The sequence below is a fragment of the Loxodonta africana genome, chromosome 5 (genome assembly GCF_030014295.1).
Source record: "Loxodonta africana isolate mLoxAfr1 chromosome 5, mLoxAfr1.hap2, whole genome shotgun sequence".
Lineage (NCBI taxonomy): Eukaryota > Metazoa > Chordata > Mammalia > Proboscidea > Elephantidae > Loxodonta > Loxodonta africana.
This window is the reverse complement of record NC_087346.1, coordinates 46736091-46754595: the sequence shown is the minus strand read 5'-3', so window position 1 is coordinate 46754595 and position 18505 is coordinate 46736091. Positions and strand designations below refer to the sequence as shown.

The window sequence follows — 18505 nt, the reverse complement described above, 5'->3', positions numbered from 1 at the left end:
CTATTTTTTTATATATATATAGAAAACACATAAGTTAATATTATACATTTTAATAATAAACCCAGTGCCGTCAAGTCGATTCCGACTCATAGCGACCCTATAGGATGGAGTAGAACTGCCCCATAGAGTTTCCAAGGAGCGCCTGGCAGACCTTTGGTTAGCAGCCGTAGCACTTAACCACTATGCCACCAGGGCTTCCAATATAAAAGATAAATTGTTTATCATAAATTTTAATAATATAAGATATATTGGGCAGCACATAATTCACAATAAACAATAATATAAAATGTATAAAATAACAGTATTATGTCACCATCAGGAAACAAAATTTATGAAAATATTTCTAATATTATAAAAAGTTATTAAAGAAATAGAAACCATAAAAAAAGTAGAAGGAAAAAAATCATAGCCCACATTCCAGAGGCAAAAAGGATTTGTTCCTCTACTTTTACCTATAAATTAATTTTCCATAAATTACATATTTATATACACACATATCAAAAAAATAGTTGCTGTAGAATCAATTCCAATTTATAGTGACCCTATAGGACAGAGTAGAACTGCCCCATAGGGTTTCCAAGGAGCGGTTGGTGGATTCAAATGGCCAACCTTTTGGTTAGCAGCCTGAGCTCTTAACCACTGTGCCACCAGGGCTCCATATACATGTATAGGGCTTGCTAAAGGTAAGTCATGAAGAGCTCTTTGTAAACTGTGAAGCACTGTGTAAGTCTAAATACATAGAAAATGAATACTTATAAGGTTCCTCTAAAATGCTTTTAATTCAGTTAATAATTAACTTCTCATTTATAATTTTGGAAAATCTGATTTTCACATGTAAGATTACTTCATAAGAAAGAATACATAGTGTAGACTGAACGGGCACAGGGAGGAGTATAGGACAAGAGCAGTACTGTAAGCTTGAGGAACAAAAGTGCAGGAAAATAAGTGAAGGTGTGTTTACATACACCAACCCTCATTTTTCAGGCAGCCTTATGGACAATGATTATAGAATTTTTATAAAAGCTGAGTCTCCAAATCATATCATTCATTTTCATCCTTTCCTTATGTCAAGTCATATCTATTTTATTGTCATGGTTTTAACCAGAAACATAGAACCAGAAACAGTGGAATTATCTGAATGGTAAACGTTAAAAAATAATAATAATAAAGGACAGAAAAGGTATAAAATTATCTATTGCCTTGTTAGCTAGTGTATATTTTTGAACCTGTATATTTATTTTGTTTCAAATAAAATTTGAGATTTTTCCCCCCATGCTTTTAGAATCTTACCTAATTTCACTGAAAACACATCTAGAGTCTAAAATACAACATCATACTTGGCTTTCCCATAGTCCCAGATGAGAATGGGAAAAATGTTTTTTCAGAACTCATACGTCAAGTATAACTATAAAGAAGTAAGTCTGGTTTTTTCAGTAATCATAATTTTTAGCTCAAATGTACTACATTCTTCAACATATTTACCTTAAGACATCACATATTTACACTACTGATGCTATCATTCCTCAAAATAATTTTGAAATTGTCTTTAAATTTTCAAAACCCTCTTCTTTCCCTTGCTATACTACACATCCCTCAACACATACACATGTACGCACTTCTTTTTTGAACAACAAAAAAATGATATTACTGAATCTGAATATCATTTTATTCATGGAACTGATATCAGAATAGCCTTTGGATGCTTCCAAAGACCAAATTCAATTGTAACATTATTCAAAATAGTGCTGACATAAATTCCCAAAGAAAAATCTCAGAAATTTTTTAGTAATAAAAGCTGTATTGGACTGAGCTGAATTGCAAACCAAGATCCTTACTTATAAAATGAGGATTCATGAGAAGGCAGAGCGAAGATGGCAGAATAAACAGACATTTCCGTCGAGCCCTCTACAACAAAGACCCGAAAAAACAAGTGAAAGGAGTATATTTGTGACAAGCTGGGAGCCCTGAGCATCAAAGACAAGCTTAGACAACGAATTGAGGGGCAGGGGGAGGAAGAGGTCATTCAGAAAGGAGAGGAGTTACCGGAACTGAATCTTGGGGAGCCCTCAGGCACCATTCCCAGAGCGGCGGCAGTGGCGGTGGCCGGCTGGTCCTAGCATTCAGCCGCAGTTTCCTCAGGGAGAAGCAGCCAGCCACACAACCCACTCACACCTCTGGAACCTGAGAAGAACTGCGTGCTCGGCAAAAGCTAAGTACTTGCGTATATTTTACCGCGCCCCCCGCCCCCAAGCCGGCTTCAGCGGCTGAAGCCCTAGACCTGAGGTAGACCCTGGTGAGCACCTAGACCCATCCTCCCAGCCTTGGGGAAGGAAAAAAAATTTGCAACTGGGGGGAAAAGATAATTTGCTAGCTCCATTAACCGGGGGAGCTCAGGATAGAAGCAGCTCCGGTCCAGGCATAAACCGTCCGTGGACCCTGAGCACCCTTCCCTTCTGCATGGACCTGTGTGGGCCTATTTCGGGAGAAAAGGCCCTTGTTGGCAAACTCCAACCATTTCAGCTGTGTGGTGGAGAGATGGGTGTTTGACATTTGACATTGCTTTGCCTATTAAACAAGGTCCTCACCTACCCACATCAGGGACCTAAGGACTGATAGCTCCACTCAGGTCACCCGCGACAGGGGTCCAAAGATAACTGCTACCTCCCAGTCCTTACAGCCAAAAACTTTTGGTGCCCATGGTCCCTCTGCAGAACTGACCCACCAGCACGCTCTAGGGAATAGAGACATGTTTTCCTCAGAGACACTTGGGGGTCGGTTCTCAGCCCCCTGTCTTGTTCAGAGCGTGACCTCCGGCTGCAATCAGATACCGGTATATATGCCTATCACCCCTGCCCCTCTAAGACTGCAGGACAGAGCCTGTACCACACACTTGATATCAGCTACCTAGAAACCTGAGCTGAAGTCGTATAAGAAAACTGAATGGACTCCTAGACTGATATACCTGATAATAGCTCTAGCCAGCTGAGGACAGGTCACCAGAACTCCAAAGGCAAAAATAATCAAGCTAGTTCACTCAAGCAACCCATAGGGGTATACCAAAACAAAACAAAGCAAGCGGCTATGACACAGTAAGCAAGCATAAACTAATACAATAACTTCTAGATGGCTCCGAGACAACAGTCAATATCAAGTTACAAAAAGAAACAGACCATGATCACCTCAAAAGGCTCTCAAAACAAACAATACAGGGATCTTCTAGATGAAACTGCATTCCTGGAATTACCACGGGCAGAATACAAAAGTTCAATATACAGAGCCCTTCAGGATATCAGGAAGAAAATGAGGCAATATGCAGAACAAGCCAAGGAACCAAAGATAAAGCAACTGAAGAAATTATAAAGATTATTCAGGAACATAATGAAAAGTTTAATAAGCTGGAAAAATCCATAGACAGACAGCAATCAGAAATTCAGAAGATTAACAATAAAATTACAGAATTAGATAACTCAAGAGAAAGTCAGAGGAGCAGAATTGAGCAAGTAGAAGCTAGAATTTTTGAACTTGAACATAAATCACTTGGCACCAATATAGTTGAAGAAAAATCAGATAAAAGAATTTAAAAAATGAAGAAACCTTAAGAATCATGTGGGACTCCATCAAGAGAAACAACCTACGAGTGACTGGAGTACCAGAACAGGGAGGGATAACAGAAAATACAGAGAAAATTGTTGAAGATTTGTTGGCAGAAAATTCCCTGATATTGTGAAAGATGAGAATATATCTATCCAAGATGCTCATTGAACTACAAGTAAGGTAGATCGTAAAAGAAAATCACCAAGACATATTATAATCAAGGTTGCCAAAACCGAAGATAAAGAGACAATTATAAGAGCAGCAAGGGATAAAAGAAAAGTCACCTACAAAGGAGGGCCAATAAGAATAAGCTCGAACTACTCGGCAGAAACCATGCAGGCAAGAAAGCAATGGGATGACATATTTAAAAAATTGAAGGAAAAAAATTGCCAGCCAAGAATCATATATCCATCAAAACTGTCTCTTAAATATCAAGGTGAAATTAAGACATTTCCAGATAAGCACAAGTTGAGGGAATTCATAAAAACCAAACCAAAACTACAAGATATACTAAAGGGAGTTCTTTGGTTAGAAAATCAATAATATCAGGTATCAACCCAAGACTAGAACACTGTGCAGAGCAACCAGAAGACAAACCAGACAGGGAAATCCAAAAAAACAAAGCAAGATTAAAAAAAAAAAAACCCGACACAGGGTAATGGCGATGTTATTATATAAGAGAAGACAACATTAAAATAATAAAGAGGGAATAAGAAATGTAATCATACACCTCCCATATGGAGAGGAAGATATGGTGATAGAAAGAAATAAAAGTTAGTTTCAAATTTAGAAAAATAGGGGTAAATAATAAGGTAACCACAAAGGAGAAAAACTATCCTACTCATCAAAATAAAATACGAGGGAAAATACAGACTCAGCAGAAACAAAATCAACAACGAATATGAGGAAAGGACAATATATAAAGAAAATCTACTCAGCACATAAAATTAAGTGGGAAAAAGAAACTGTCAACACACAAAAAAAGACATCAAAATGATAGCACTAAATTCACATCTATCCGTAATGACGCTGAATGTAAATGGACTAAATGCACCAATAAAGAGACAGAGGGTGGCAGAATGGATTAAAAAACAAGATCCATCTATATGCTGCCTACAAGAGACACACCTTAGACTTTGAGAAACAAACAAACTAAAACTCAGAGGATGAAAAAAACTATATCAAGCAAACAACAATCAAAAAAGGAGAGGAGTGGCAATATTAATTTCTGACAAAATAGGCTTTAAAGTTAAATACATCAGAAAGGATAACGAAGGACACTATACAATGATTAAAGGGACAATACACCAAGAAGATAGAACCATATTAAATATTTATGCACCCATGACAGGGCTGTAAGATACATAAAAAAAAAAAACTCTATTAGCATTGAAAAATGAGATAGCCCCACAATAATAGTAGAAGACTTCAACACACCACTTTTGGTGAAGGACAGGATATCCAGAAAGAAGCTCAATAAAGACATGGAAGATCTAAATGCCACAGTCAACCAACTTGACCTCGTAGACATACACAGAACACTCCACCCAACAGCAACCAAGTATACTTTCTTTTCTAGTGCACATGGAACATTCTCTAGAATAGACCACATATTAGGTCATATAGCGAGCCTTAGCAGAATCCGAAACATTGAAATATTACAAAGCATCTTCTCTGACCATAAGGCCATAAAAGTGGAAATCAATAACAGGAAAAGCAGGGAAAAGAAATCAAACACTTGGAAACTGAACAATACCCTGCTGAAAAAACACTAGATTATAGAAGACATTAAGGATGGAATAAAGAAATTCATAGAATCCAATGAGAATGAAAACACTTCCTATCAGAACCTTTGGGACACAGCAAAAGCGGTGCTCAGAGGCCAATTTATATCAATAAATGCACACATCCAAAAAGAAGAAAGGGCCCAAATCAAATAATTATCCCTACAACTTGAACAAATAGAAAGAGAGCAACAAAAGAAATCCACAGGCACCAGAAGACAACAAATAATAAAAATTAGAGCTGAACTGAATGAAATGAAAAACAGAAAAACAATTAAAAGAATTAACAAGACCAAAAGCTGTTTTTTTGAAAAAATCAACAAAATTGATAAACCACTGGCCAAACTGACAAAAGAAAAACAGGAGAGGAAGGAAATAACCTGAATAAGAATTGAGATGGGCGATATTACAACAGACCCAACTGAAACTAAAAAATTCGTATCAGATTACTATGAAAAACTACACTAAAAAAAAATTGAAAACCTAGTATGGATGAATTCCTAGAGACACACTACCTACCTAAACTAACACAAACAGAGGTACAATAACTAAATAGGCCCATAACAAAAGAAGAGACTGAAAAGGTAATCAAAAAACTCCCAACAAAAAAAAAAAACCTGGTCCGGACGGCTTCACTGCAGAGTTCTACCAAACTTTCAGAGAAGAGTTAACACCACTACTACTAAAGGTATTTCAGAGCATAGAAAAGGACAGAATACTACCAAATTCATTCTATGAAGCCAGCATATCCCTGATACCAAAACAAGGTAAAGACACCACAAGAAAAGAAAATTATAGACCTATATCCTTCATGAATGTAGATGCAAAAATCCTCAACAAAATTCTAGCCAATAGAATTCAACAACATATCAAAAAAAAAATAATTCACCATGACCAAGTGGGATTCCTACCAGGTATGCAGGTATGGTTCAACATTAGAAAAACAATTAATGTAGCCCATCACATAAATAAAACAAAGAACAAGAATCACACGATTTTATCAATTGATGCAGAAAAGGCATTTGACAAAGTTCAATACCCATTCATGATAAAAACTCTCAGCAAAACAGGAATAGAAGAAAAATTTCTCAACGTAATAAAGGGCATCCAAAGCCAACAGCCAACATCACCCTAAATGGAGAGAGCCTGAAAACATTCCCACTGAGACAGGGAACCAGACAAGGATGCCCTTTACCACCACTCTTATTCAACATTGTGCTGGAAGTCCTAGCCAGAGCAATTAGGCTAGATAAAGAAATAAAGGGCATCCAGATTGGCAAGGAAGAAGTAAAAGTATCCCTATTTGCAGATGACATGATCTTATACACAGAAAACCCTAGGGAATCCTCCAGAAAACTACTGAAACTAATAGAAGAGTTCAGCAGAGCATCAGGATACAAGATAAACATACAAAAATCAGTTGGATTCCTCTACACCAACAAAAAGAACATCCAAGAAGAAATCACCAAATCAATGCCATTTACAGTAGCCCCCAAGAAGATAAAATACTTGGGAATAAATCTTACCAGAGATGTAAAAGACTTATACAAAGAAAACTACAGTACACTTCTGTAAGAAACCAAAAGAGACTTACATAAGTGGAAGAACATACCTTGCTCGTGGATAGGAAGACTTAACATTATAAAAATGTCTATCCTACCAAAAGTGATCTATACATTTAATGCAATTCTGATCAAAATCCCAAGCACATTCTTTAAGGAGATGGAGAAACAAATCACCAATTTCACATGGTCGGGAAGGAGGCCCCAGATAAGTAAAGCATTACTGCAAAAGAAGAACAAAGTGGGAGGCCTTACTTTACCTGATTTTAGAACCTATTATAACACCACAGTAGTCAAACAGCCTGGTACTGCTACAGCAACAGATACATGGACCAACGGAACAGAATTGAGAATCCAGACATAAATCCATCCACATATGAGCAGTCGATATTTGACAAAGGCCCCAAAACAGTTAACTGGGGAAAAGACAGTCGTTTTAACAAATGGTGCAGGCATAACTGCATATCCACCTGCAAAAAAGTGAAAGAATACCCATATCTCACTCCATGCACAAAAACTAACTCAAAATGGATCAAAGACCTAAATATAAAATCCAAAACGATAAAGATCATGGTAGAAAAAATAGGCATGTTAGGAGCCCTAATACATGGCATAAACAGTATACAAAACATTATAAAGAATGTAGAAGAAAAACTAGATAACTGGGAGCTTCTAAAAATCAAACACCTATGCTCATCCAAAGACTTCACCAAAAGAGTAAAAAGACTACCTACAGACTGGGAAAAAGTTTTTAGCTATGACATTTCTGATCAGCACCTGATCTCTAAAATCTACATGATACTGCAAAAACTCAACTGCAAAAAGATAAATAACCCAATTAAAAAATGGGCAAAAGATATCAATAGACACTTCACTAAAGAAGACATTCAGGTAGCTAACAGATATATGAGGAAATGCTCATGATCATTAGCCATTAGAGAAATGCAGAGCAAAACTAAAATGAGATTTCATCTCACTCCAACAAGGCTGGCATTAATCCAAAAAACACAAAAGAATAAATGTTGGAGAGGCTGTGGAGAATTGGAACACTTATACACTGCTGGTGGGAATGTAAAATGGTACAACCACTTTGGAAATTGATTTGGTCCTTCTTAAAAAGCTAGAAATAGAACTACCATAAGATCTAGCAATCCCACTCTTGGAATATATCCTAGAGAAATAAGAACCTTTACACGAACAGATATATGCCCACCCATGTTTATTGCAGCACTGTTTACAATAGCAAAAACATGGAAGCAACCAAGGTGCCCATCAACGAATGAATGGATAAATAAATTATGGTATATTCACACAGTGGAATGCTACGCATCGATAACAACAGTGAGGAATCTGTGAAACATTTCATAACATGGAGGAACCTGGAAGGCATTATGCTGAGTGAAATTAGTCAGTTGCAAAAGGACACATATTGTATAAGACCACTATTATAAGAACTTGAGAAATAGTTTAAACTGAGAAGAAAACATTCTTTCATGGCTACGAGAGGGGGGAGGGAGGGAAGGTGGCAGAGGGGCATTCATTAATTAGATAGTAGATAAGAACTACTTTAGGTGAAGGGAAAGACAGCACACAATATAGGGGAGGTCAGCACAATTGGACTAACCCAAAAGCAAAGAAGTTTCCTGAATAAACTGAATGCTTTGAAGGCCAGCGTAGCAGGGGCAGGGGTCTGGGGACCATGGTTTCAGGGGACATCTAAGTCAATTGGTATAATAAAATCTATTAAGAAAACATTCTGCATCCCACTTCGAAGAGTGGCATCTGGGGTCTTAAACGCTAGCATGCAGCCATCTAAGATGCATGAATTGGTCTCAACCCACCTGGGTCAAAGGAGGATGAAGAGCACCACGGACACAAGGTGATTACGAGCCCAAGAGACAAAAAGGGCCACATGAACCAAAGACTACATCATCCTGAGACAAGAAGGACTAGATGGTGCCCAGCTATAATTGATGACTGCCCTGACAGGGAACACAACAGAGAACACCTGAGGGAGCAGGAGAGCAGTGGGATGCAGACCTCAAATTCTCATAAGACCAGACTTAATGGTCTGACTGAGACTAGAAGGACCCCGGTGGTCATGGCCCCCAGACCTTCTGTTGGCCCAGGACAGGAACCATTCCCGAAGCCAACTCTTCAGACAGGGACTGGACTGGACAATGGGTTGGAGAGGGATGCTGGTGAGGAGTGAGCTTCTTGGATCAGGTGGACACTTGAGACTATGCTGGCATCTCCTGCCTGGAGGGGAGATGAGAGGGTGGAGGGGGTTAGAAGCTGGTGAAATGGACACTAAAAGAGAGATTGGAGGGAGAGAGCGGGGTGTCTCATTAGGGGGAGAGCAATTGGGAGTGTGTAGCAGGGTGTATATGGGTTTTTGTGTGAGAGGCTGACTTGATTTGTGAACTTTCACTTAAAGCACAATAAAAATTATTAAAAAAAAAGGATTCATTTAGAATTGTAAATTGAGATGTGTCTGCTCAAGTATTAGTAACAGTACTTAACAGTATGAACAACCAACATTTACGTAGTGCTTGTCTGTTTACAAATGATTGCACTAACACTTTTCTCATTGGATCCCTAAAGTAATCCCTTGAAATGCTTACTCATATGAGGAAAAGGAAAACACTTTTATTTCTGCTCTTTTCCCCTTCCTGATGGCTGGAATGGCGGTGACTGCAGAGACCTTGAAAGCTCCACGCTGAAGACGGCGAAGACTTGTCAGTGTGGGTTCCTGAATGACGATGTGGGTGGGGCAAAGCCACCTAGCAGTGAATTGTTCACCTAGTACTTTTCATATGAGACAGAAGTAAACGGCTTTTTGTCTTTTAAATCATATGATTTTGGGATTTCTCGTTATAACAACTTCATCTTTTACTCTCTCGTTCTTAACGCACCCTTACTACATACGTACCATTTGTTACTACTCTGTCCAGTAATCCATGTGAAAGGTAAGCAAATGCCTGTCTTTGTCTCTGCAAATGATTTGATGCAGTTGGTGTTTCTTGCGGGTTTTTTTCACTGTTCGTGTTGCTCATTTCTATCTTCACTCCTGGGGTTAACTCTCCCCACCTGTGTCTAAAGGAGCAAAATATATCCTTAAAACTATATTTGCTACACATTTTTATACATTCTGAGTCATCATATCACAAATCAAACTTCCATTACTAGAATCAAGACTAATACTTTATAGGAAAATGCACAACTTTTTTTTTTTTTTTTTTTAATCAGCTGATGCCTGGAACAAGAACTATGTTACCCTTAGCACTGAATCACTATTTGTGGAATAAATGCTTGATTCACATCAAATTTCATTATGCTGGGTTTAAAATACGAGCCCTCGTGGTGCAGTAGAAACCCTGGTGGCTTAGTGGTTAAGTGCTACAGCTGCTAACCAAGAGGTCAGCAGTTCAGATCTGCCAGGCGCTCCTTGGAAACTATACGGGGCAGTTCTGCTCTGTCCTATAGGGTTGCTATGAGTTGGAATCGACTCGACGACACTGGGTTTGGTTTTTGGGTTTTGGTGGTGCAGTGGTTAAAGCACTGGGCTGTTAACCAAAAGGTCAGCAGTTCACCCACCAGCTGCTTCGCGGGAGAAAGATGTGGCAGCCTGCTCCTCTAAACCTTGGAAACCCTATGGGACAGCTCTACTCTGTCTTATAATGTTACTATGAGTTGGAACTGACTTTAGGGCAGTGGAGTTTTTTGAGAGTTGGGTTTAAAAATCAGCATTTTTAAGGTAAGATACAGGGCAATAAACAGCAAACATACCAAAGGTGTTCAGGAAAAGACAAAAAAAAAATATATCATTCATTCATCTACTTGAATTTAGGAAATAGAAGGGAAAGGGAAGAAACCAAAATCTGTCTAGGGTTTAGGCTAGGAACACAAAGATTTTCACAGGCTCCCCATTCTTCCAGCCTCATATGTGGGCCAGCTACTAACGGCTTTGACTAGGAATCTGCTAGTCATATCTGACCTAGACTGTTTCTGAGTTTGGGGATTAAGAATGGGGAGAAGTGTTAGTTGACTGGTAGGGAATGAAGAGAACACAACTCAGTAACATATTGAAAATAATCCCCTCTTTAAAGAAACAGCTGGGAAGTTCTACACTTAAAGAGATTTACCTGAGTTTCTTGATGCACAGAGGCTGTGTGACTCACCTCTATGGAAGGTTCTGAATCCGCACATTCAACTGTTTCGTCTTCGTCCCTCATGATTTATGATTTAAAGAAGACAGAGGGAAGAGGAACAAGATCTATTTTGAAAGAAAAACAGTAAAAAATTAAAAATTTGAAAATCTATGTAACTAAATGAATAATTTGTAGTTATTTTTTTCCTTAGGCCTGTGAGCAGCTGCCATATTTTAAGTTAGACTATTGTAACTTCCAATTGCTAATCTTTTCTGTGATTCCATTATCCTCAATCTTATCTATCTTTTCACCTCTCTTGAAAAAATCCTTGCTGACCAGTCATATTTTTATACGATTTCTCCCTCACCCATTTTTTTTCTCATGAACAAGGTTAAGGTTTAAGTTGTAAAATTTTACTGAGAGATTAATCAATACAAGAATTTCAAGCATAAACATAGGATAAAATTTATGACAGAAGTGGGACTGAAATACAAGTTCATGGAGAAAAAAGAACATGTGAAATTCCAAACTGTTAAAGAAGAATTTGCTCCCCTAATTTTTCAATGGATCAAGTGGATTCCAACTCAAAGAAACCATATAGGACACATTAAAACTGTCCCACAGGGTTTCCAAGGCTGTAAATATTTATGGAAGCAGACTGCCACATCTTTCTCTCATGGAGCAGCTGGAAGGTTCAAACATCTGACCTTTCGGTTAGCAGCGGAGCAATGTTAACACTGCACCACCAGGGCTCCAATAGATAATGGAAGATATCAAATTACTGTGGTACTTAGATTCCACTGGACTATTAAAAGAGCAATATAACTTTATTTACTTTTTTTTCTTTTGGCTTTAAAAAACAGAAGTTTATTCTTTCACAGTTTAAGAGGCCAGAAGTCCAAATTCAGGGCACCACCTTTAGGGGAAGGCTTTCTCTCTCTTTCGGTTCTAAGGGAAGGTTCTTGTTTCCTTTCAACATCTGTGGGCCCAGCATTCCTTGGAGATCTCCATGTGTCTTAGCATCAACCTTCCCCTGGTTCTAGGAGGTTCTCAGCACAGCAACCCCATTTCCAAAGGACATGGCCTGCTCCCCATTCTTATTTCTTCCCCACCCCATATTTTGAGTTATAACTTCGAAACATTCCAAGCAATAAACCCAAGCAAAACTATTGCCATTGAGTTGATTCCAACTCATAGCAATCCTACAGGATAGAGGAGAACTGCCCCATAGGGTTTCCAGGGAACGCCTGGTGGATTTGAACTGTCAACCTTTTGGTTAGCAGCTAAACCCTTAACCACTGTGCCACCAGGGCTCCTTCCAAGCAAGAATACTGTTAAATTGTCCTCTCTAAAGCCTCAACATGATGAAGCAGGAAAGCTCCAGGTAATTTTCCAATAGGAGGAATGAGTCACCTACAAATCACATCATTTTCATAGAAACCAGAGTCACTAGTTCTTGCCAGGTCCTTATTTCTAAATTAAAATTTTTAAAAAGACAAAACATTGATTCAGTAGCTACATCTTAGGCACTGTGCTAAGTGCTATGGTAGTCACTGCCACAGTGACACATTCTTTGCCCCCCATGGGCTTATATCAGGAAAGATAAAATAACTAGAAAACCTGTAAGGCAGACCTACAGGGTGACTTAATCTACATTCACTTCAACATCTATAGAGACTGAAAAGCCAAACATTCCAATTCCTAACCACTTTTGCAGCTAGAGTTACCCGCGTGTCAGAGTTCTGTCCAATGAGTTCCAAGTGGGAGTCACTGGGGAGGGCTTCATTCCCAAGCATAAGGCAAAGCCTTCTGAGGATCGTATTTTTTTACTCTTTGCCCTCTAATACTCTTTCTCCTTCCTAGAATGGAGATACAATGCTTGAAGGTGCAGCAGCCATCTTTCAACCATGAGAATAAAGGCCCTATATTCAGGATAGTAGATAAATAAGATAGGAGGTTTTTTTTGACATCCTTGAATTGTTGCATCAGTCTTAGACTGCAATTACATTGAAGTAATTGCTTCAACCACTAGTAGTCAAGTGTTCTTTTACAAGTAATCAAACTTATTCCCCAAACAAGTGCAATGAGTATTATAATAGAGGTGCAAACTACAATCTTCGGTAGAACCAAAGAGAAATTTTAGGTTAGAAAAAGGAAAATCTAATTCAACACACATTTGACTGTCTAATATGTGCCCCACACTATGCTAGGCTCTAGAGACAAAACCCAAAAAACCCATTGCTGTTGAGTTGATTCCAACTCAGAGTGACCCTATAGGACAGAGAAGAACTGCCCCAGAGGATTCCAGAGACAAAGCTTAATAAGACAAAGTCCTTGTGTCAGGAATTATTTTCTCAGTTAGCAGCTGTGGCACTTAACCACTACGTCACCAGGGTTTCTACTGCACCACCAGGGCTCGTATTTTAAACCCAGCATAATGAAATTTGGTGTGAATCAAGCATTTAATCCACAGTGATTCAGTGCTAAAGGTAACATAGTTCTTGTTCAAAGCATCAGCTGATTAGCTAGTAATAAAGCTGTGCATTTTCCTATAAAGTGTTAGTCTTGATTCTAGTAATGAAAATTTGATTGTGATATGGTGACTCAGAATGTATAAAAATGTGTAGCAAATATAGTTTTAAGGATATAGTTTGCTCCTTTAGACACAGGTGGAGACAGTTAACCCCAGGAGTGAAGATAGAAATGAACCAACAGAAGGAAGTAACCTACTGAATAGCAGTGAAAAAAACCCACAAGAAACACCAACTGCATCAAATTGTTTGCAGAGACTGAGACAAGCATTTGCTTGCAGATTTGCCCATGTAATACATCGTTTGATGTTTTGACTGCTGCTTCCGTGGATGTTGATTGTGGATCCAAGCAAAATGAAATCCTTGACAACTTCAATCTTCTTTCCATTTATCATGATGTTGCTTATTGGTCCAGTTGTGAGGATTTTTGTTTTCTTTATGTTGAGGTGCAATCTATACTGAAGGTTCCGTGTAGTCTCTGATCTTCATCAGTAAGTGCTTCAAGTCCTCTTCATTTTCAGCAAGCAAGGTTGTGTCATCTGCTTATCGCAAGTTGTTAATGAGTCTTCCTCCAAGCCTGATGCCATGTTCTTTATATAGTCCATCTTGTTGGATTATTTGCTCAGCATACAGATTGAATAAGTATGGTGAAAGGATACAGCCCTGACTTTAAATTGCTCAGTATCCCCTTGTTCTATTGGAACCACCGCTTTTTTGTTCTATGTACAGGTTTTCTTTATGAACTATTCTGTGCCAATTGACACAGATGTCCCCTGAGTGTATGGTCCTTTGCCTTCAAGTCTAGGAACTTCACCCTGCAAGGTGCTTGGTTATAGCTAAGAAGTTGCCCTGACTATGGCTCTTGTGTGCTCTTTTGTCTATATTAATATGTAAGCAGCACCTACAGTTATACACATAGAAATATCTACGACCAAGCCTATATCTGCAGGTGTTTCCTATTACTGGGTTTTGAAAATACAATAATATGTCAAAGATATCAGAAAATAAGCAAAAATGACATTTGAGAAGCCATAAGAAATGTCACAAAATCTTTACTCACAGGCTCTTAAGGTCTCACTCTAAGCTCATTATCTGTCATTTTGAAAACAATTCTAATGACCTTGCTCATCTAGTTTCCAAACCCTCAGAAGATGAGATGCTATAAAGTAAAATGTAGGAAGACACCGCTATTATAGAGGCAAACTGGTAGCATCATGAGTGACACACCTAACAATGAAGGAGATGGAAAGTTAGCAATCTAAGTTCATAAAATAAGGGGATAATTATGTCTTCCACAGAAGATATTCATAGCTTTGGTCTGTCAAGTATCCTTCCCCCCTTCTTTCAGTAAACAGTACTCATTTTATTTTGTGGAATATACTCTTCCCTATTCCCCATTCATGTAGTTCAGGTGAGAATTTCATTCTCACTTCCTCATTACTATCATATATTTCTTTTTTAATGTTGCAGTTTTTATTTTTATTATTATTTATTTCTGTTGGTTGGCTGTTTCATCTCTCACTTTTCCCTCTTTCCTTTCCTTTCTCCCACCCACCTAGCCCAGTGCAGCATCCATGCCCCTTCTAGATAGGCCGAGCCACACCGGTTGGCTAGAAAGCCACCAGCACACAGCCTCGCTGGGACAGCCTCACCAACAGCTGTCAAATCCTACCACATCCCCATTTAATTTACTTTTTAAAAATTTTTTCCTTCACTGTTTTCTTTCAATTATTTTTTTTTGCTTTTGCTTCTCTCAATTCTTTTTTTTCTTTCACCCAGCCACTTAGCTCCATACATCAGATCCTCTCCTTTCCCTCCTGCCTATCTGCCCTGTGTGCTGAGCACTATGCCCCCAAGCAGCACCAACCCAGTCCCCCAGACCCTGCCCTGCACTGCCCCGTAGCCCTGCCGTGTCCGCTCCAGTTTATGCCACATACTACCCATCCCCACCCCTCCATCCCGCTGGACCCATCCTGCTGCACCATAGCTGATTGACTGCCCCTGCCCACCTGGACAAGGTGATCAGCAGTATCATGCCCTCTGGTGAGCAAGCAACAAAACACTCTCAGCCTACCTGTCCAGACATAACCAAATAAAACAAAAAAGCAACACAAAACAATCAAATCTATAATCCTTAAATGAAGAAAATGATTCTTGAATGTCCTGGAGACAGATAATATCAAAATATATTAAAAAAAAAAAAAACAGGAAAGGATAGCTTGAGAAAGGGAATAAAATAAAACACTAGATGGTCTTCTGGTAGAAAAAAAGGCACTGGAACTACCTGATCCGAAAACCTGATAGAGAATTTAAAACTCTAATATTCAGGGTTCTGCAACAGATGAAGGAAAATACAGACAAAAATAAAGAAAAAAACAGGGAAAACACACAAAGCAACAGAAGAATACAAGAAAATAATACAAAAACAAAATGTCAAAATAAATACACAATTAGAAATCATACAAAAACAGCAATTACAAAAGATAATAAGATTTCAGAAAGGAACAATGCAATAGAAGGTTTGGGGAGCAAATTTGAAACAGTGGAAGAGAGGACTGGCGAAATTGAAGACAAATCCTTGTATGCCACTTTGTTTGAGGCAAAATCAGAGAAAAGAATGAAGGAAAATGAAGAAACCCCAAGAACTGTGTGGGATACAATCAAAAGCAAAGATCTGCATGTGATTGGAGTTCTAGAACAGGAGGAGAAAACGGAAAACACAGAGAGGATCATGTAAGATTGGCTGATAAAAAACTTCCCTAATATCATCTTTTTTTTTTTAATTTTTTTTTTTTAATATCATCAGAGACTAAAAGCCAACCACCCAAGAAGCTCAGCAAAACCCACATATGGTAGACGGCAAAAGAGAATCACCAAAACATGTCATAATCACATTCCTTAACACCAAAGACAAAGAATCCTGAGAGCAGCTCGAGAAAGATGAAAAGTTACATGCATAGAGGAAACAATAAGACTAAGCTCTGATTACTTGGCAGAAACCATACAGACAAGAAGGCAATGGAATGACATATAAAAAATCCTGAAAGAAAACAACCTGCCAAACAAGAGTAATATATCCTGCAAAAACTCTCTCACAAATAAAAAAAAACCAGTGCCGTCGAGTCGATTCCGACTCATAGCGACCCTATAGGACAGAGTAGAACTGCCCCATAGAGTTTCCAAGGAGCACCTGGCAGATTTGAATTGCCGACCTTTTGGTTTGCAGCTGTAGCACTTAACCACTACGCCACCTCTCACAAATACGATGGCAAAATTAGTACATTTCCAGATAAACGGAAATTAAGAGAATATGTAAAAATCAAACCAAACTTATAAGAGTTATTAAAGGAAGTTCTTTGGAGAGAGACCCAACAACGTCAGACAATAACCTGATTCCAGGACATAAGACAGCATCAGCCAGATACCAACCTAGAAAATGAACTCTCAAGGATAAAACAAAACTAAAAAATTTACAACAGGGAACCAAAGAGGTCAATCTGTAAATGACAACAACATCAGAACAATAAAAGAGAGAATAAATGGTATAGGTATGGAACTTTCAAATGAAGAGGCAGTCAAGGCATTATCAAGTAATAAAAGCCTTGTTTAAAATTGTGAAGATAGTGGGAAATTTCAAGGTAACTACAAAGAAAGTTAACAAAACTACTCATTAAAATAAAGAAGAAAAACAAAGTCTCAGTAAACAAAAACAAAAGAAATGAAAAGAAAACCCACAAACAAAAGGAATTCAGCACACAAGTCTACGAGGAAAAAAGAAAATGTCAGCACCACAAGAAAAATAAACCACAAAACGACAGCAATAAACTCACACCTATCAATAATCACACACCCAACAGCCACAAAGTACACATTCTATTCCAACACACATGGAACATTCTCCAGAACAGACCACATCTTAAGCCACAAAGCAACCCTCAACAAAATCCAAAACACTGAGATATTATAAGGTATCTTCTCTAATCACACCACCACAGAAGTAGGAATTAGTAACAGGAAGAGCAAGGAAATAAAAAAATCAAATACATGGAAACTGAATAACACCTTGCTTAAAAACCACTAGGTAAAATAAGAAATCAAAGATGGAATAAAAAAACTCCTAAAATCAAATGAGAATGAAAACATATATCAAAGCTTTTGGGACACACAAAGGCAGTGCTAAGAGATCAACTTATAGTAATATATGCACAAGCCAAAAAGAAGAAAGAGACAAAATGAAAACATTAGCTATACAACTTCAACAAACAGAGAACAGCAAAACTGAACATCTGTCTGTAAAAAAAATGAAACAAGAGCCATACCTCACACCATACACAAAAACTAAATCAACATGAATCAAAGATCTAAATATAAAACCCAAAACTATACAGATTGTAGAAGAAAAAGTAGGGTCAACATTAGAGGCCCTAATACACAGCATAAACAGGATACGAATGATAACTAACAATACACGAACACCAGGAGATAATCTAATAACCAGGATCTTCTAAAAAATAAACACTTAGGCTCATCAACAGAGTTCACCAAAAGACTAAAAAGAGAACCTACAGACTGGGAAAAAAATTTTGGCTATGACAAATCTGACAAAGGTCTAATCTCTAAAATCTATAGGAAAATCTAACAGCTCTACAACAAAAAAACAAATAATCCAATTAAAAAATGGGGAAAGGATATGAACAGACACTTCACCAAAGAAGACATTCAGGCAGCTAACAGACCAGTGAGGAAATGCTTGTGATCACTAGCCATTAAATGCAAATCAAAACTATAATGAGATACCATCTAACCATGACAGTACTGGTATAAATCAAAAACAAAACAGAAAATAATAAATGTTGGAGACGCTTCAGGGAGCTTAGAATTTT

General features: G+C 38.1%; 1 protein-coding gene across 1 annotated transcript in view; it reads right to left on the bottom strand.

Moving 5' to 3' along the window:
• LOC100663888 (sodium/hydrogen exchanger 9B2-like) overlaps nucleotides 1–11175 on the bottom strand; it is a 62873-nt gene extending 51698 nt beyond the window's left edge. Inside the window, exons 1-2 of the mRNA XM_064286300.1 lie at nucleotides 11086–11175; nucleotides 9873–10056 (exon numbers count right to left, since the gene is read on the bottom strand). Of these exons, the coding sequence (XP_064142370.1) occupies nucleotides 9873–10056; nucleotides 11086–11175 (274 nt within the window). The remainder of the gene's footprint in view (nucleotides 1–9872; nucleotides 10057–11085) is intronic.
• Between the last annotated feature and the right edge of the window lie 7330 nt (nucleotides 11176–18505).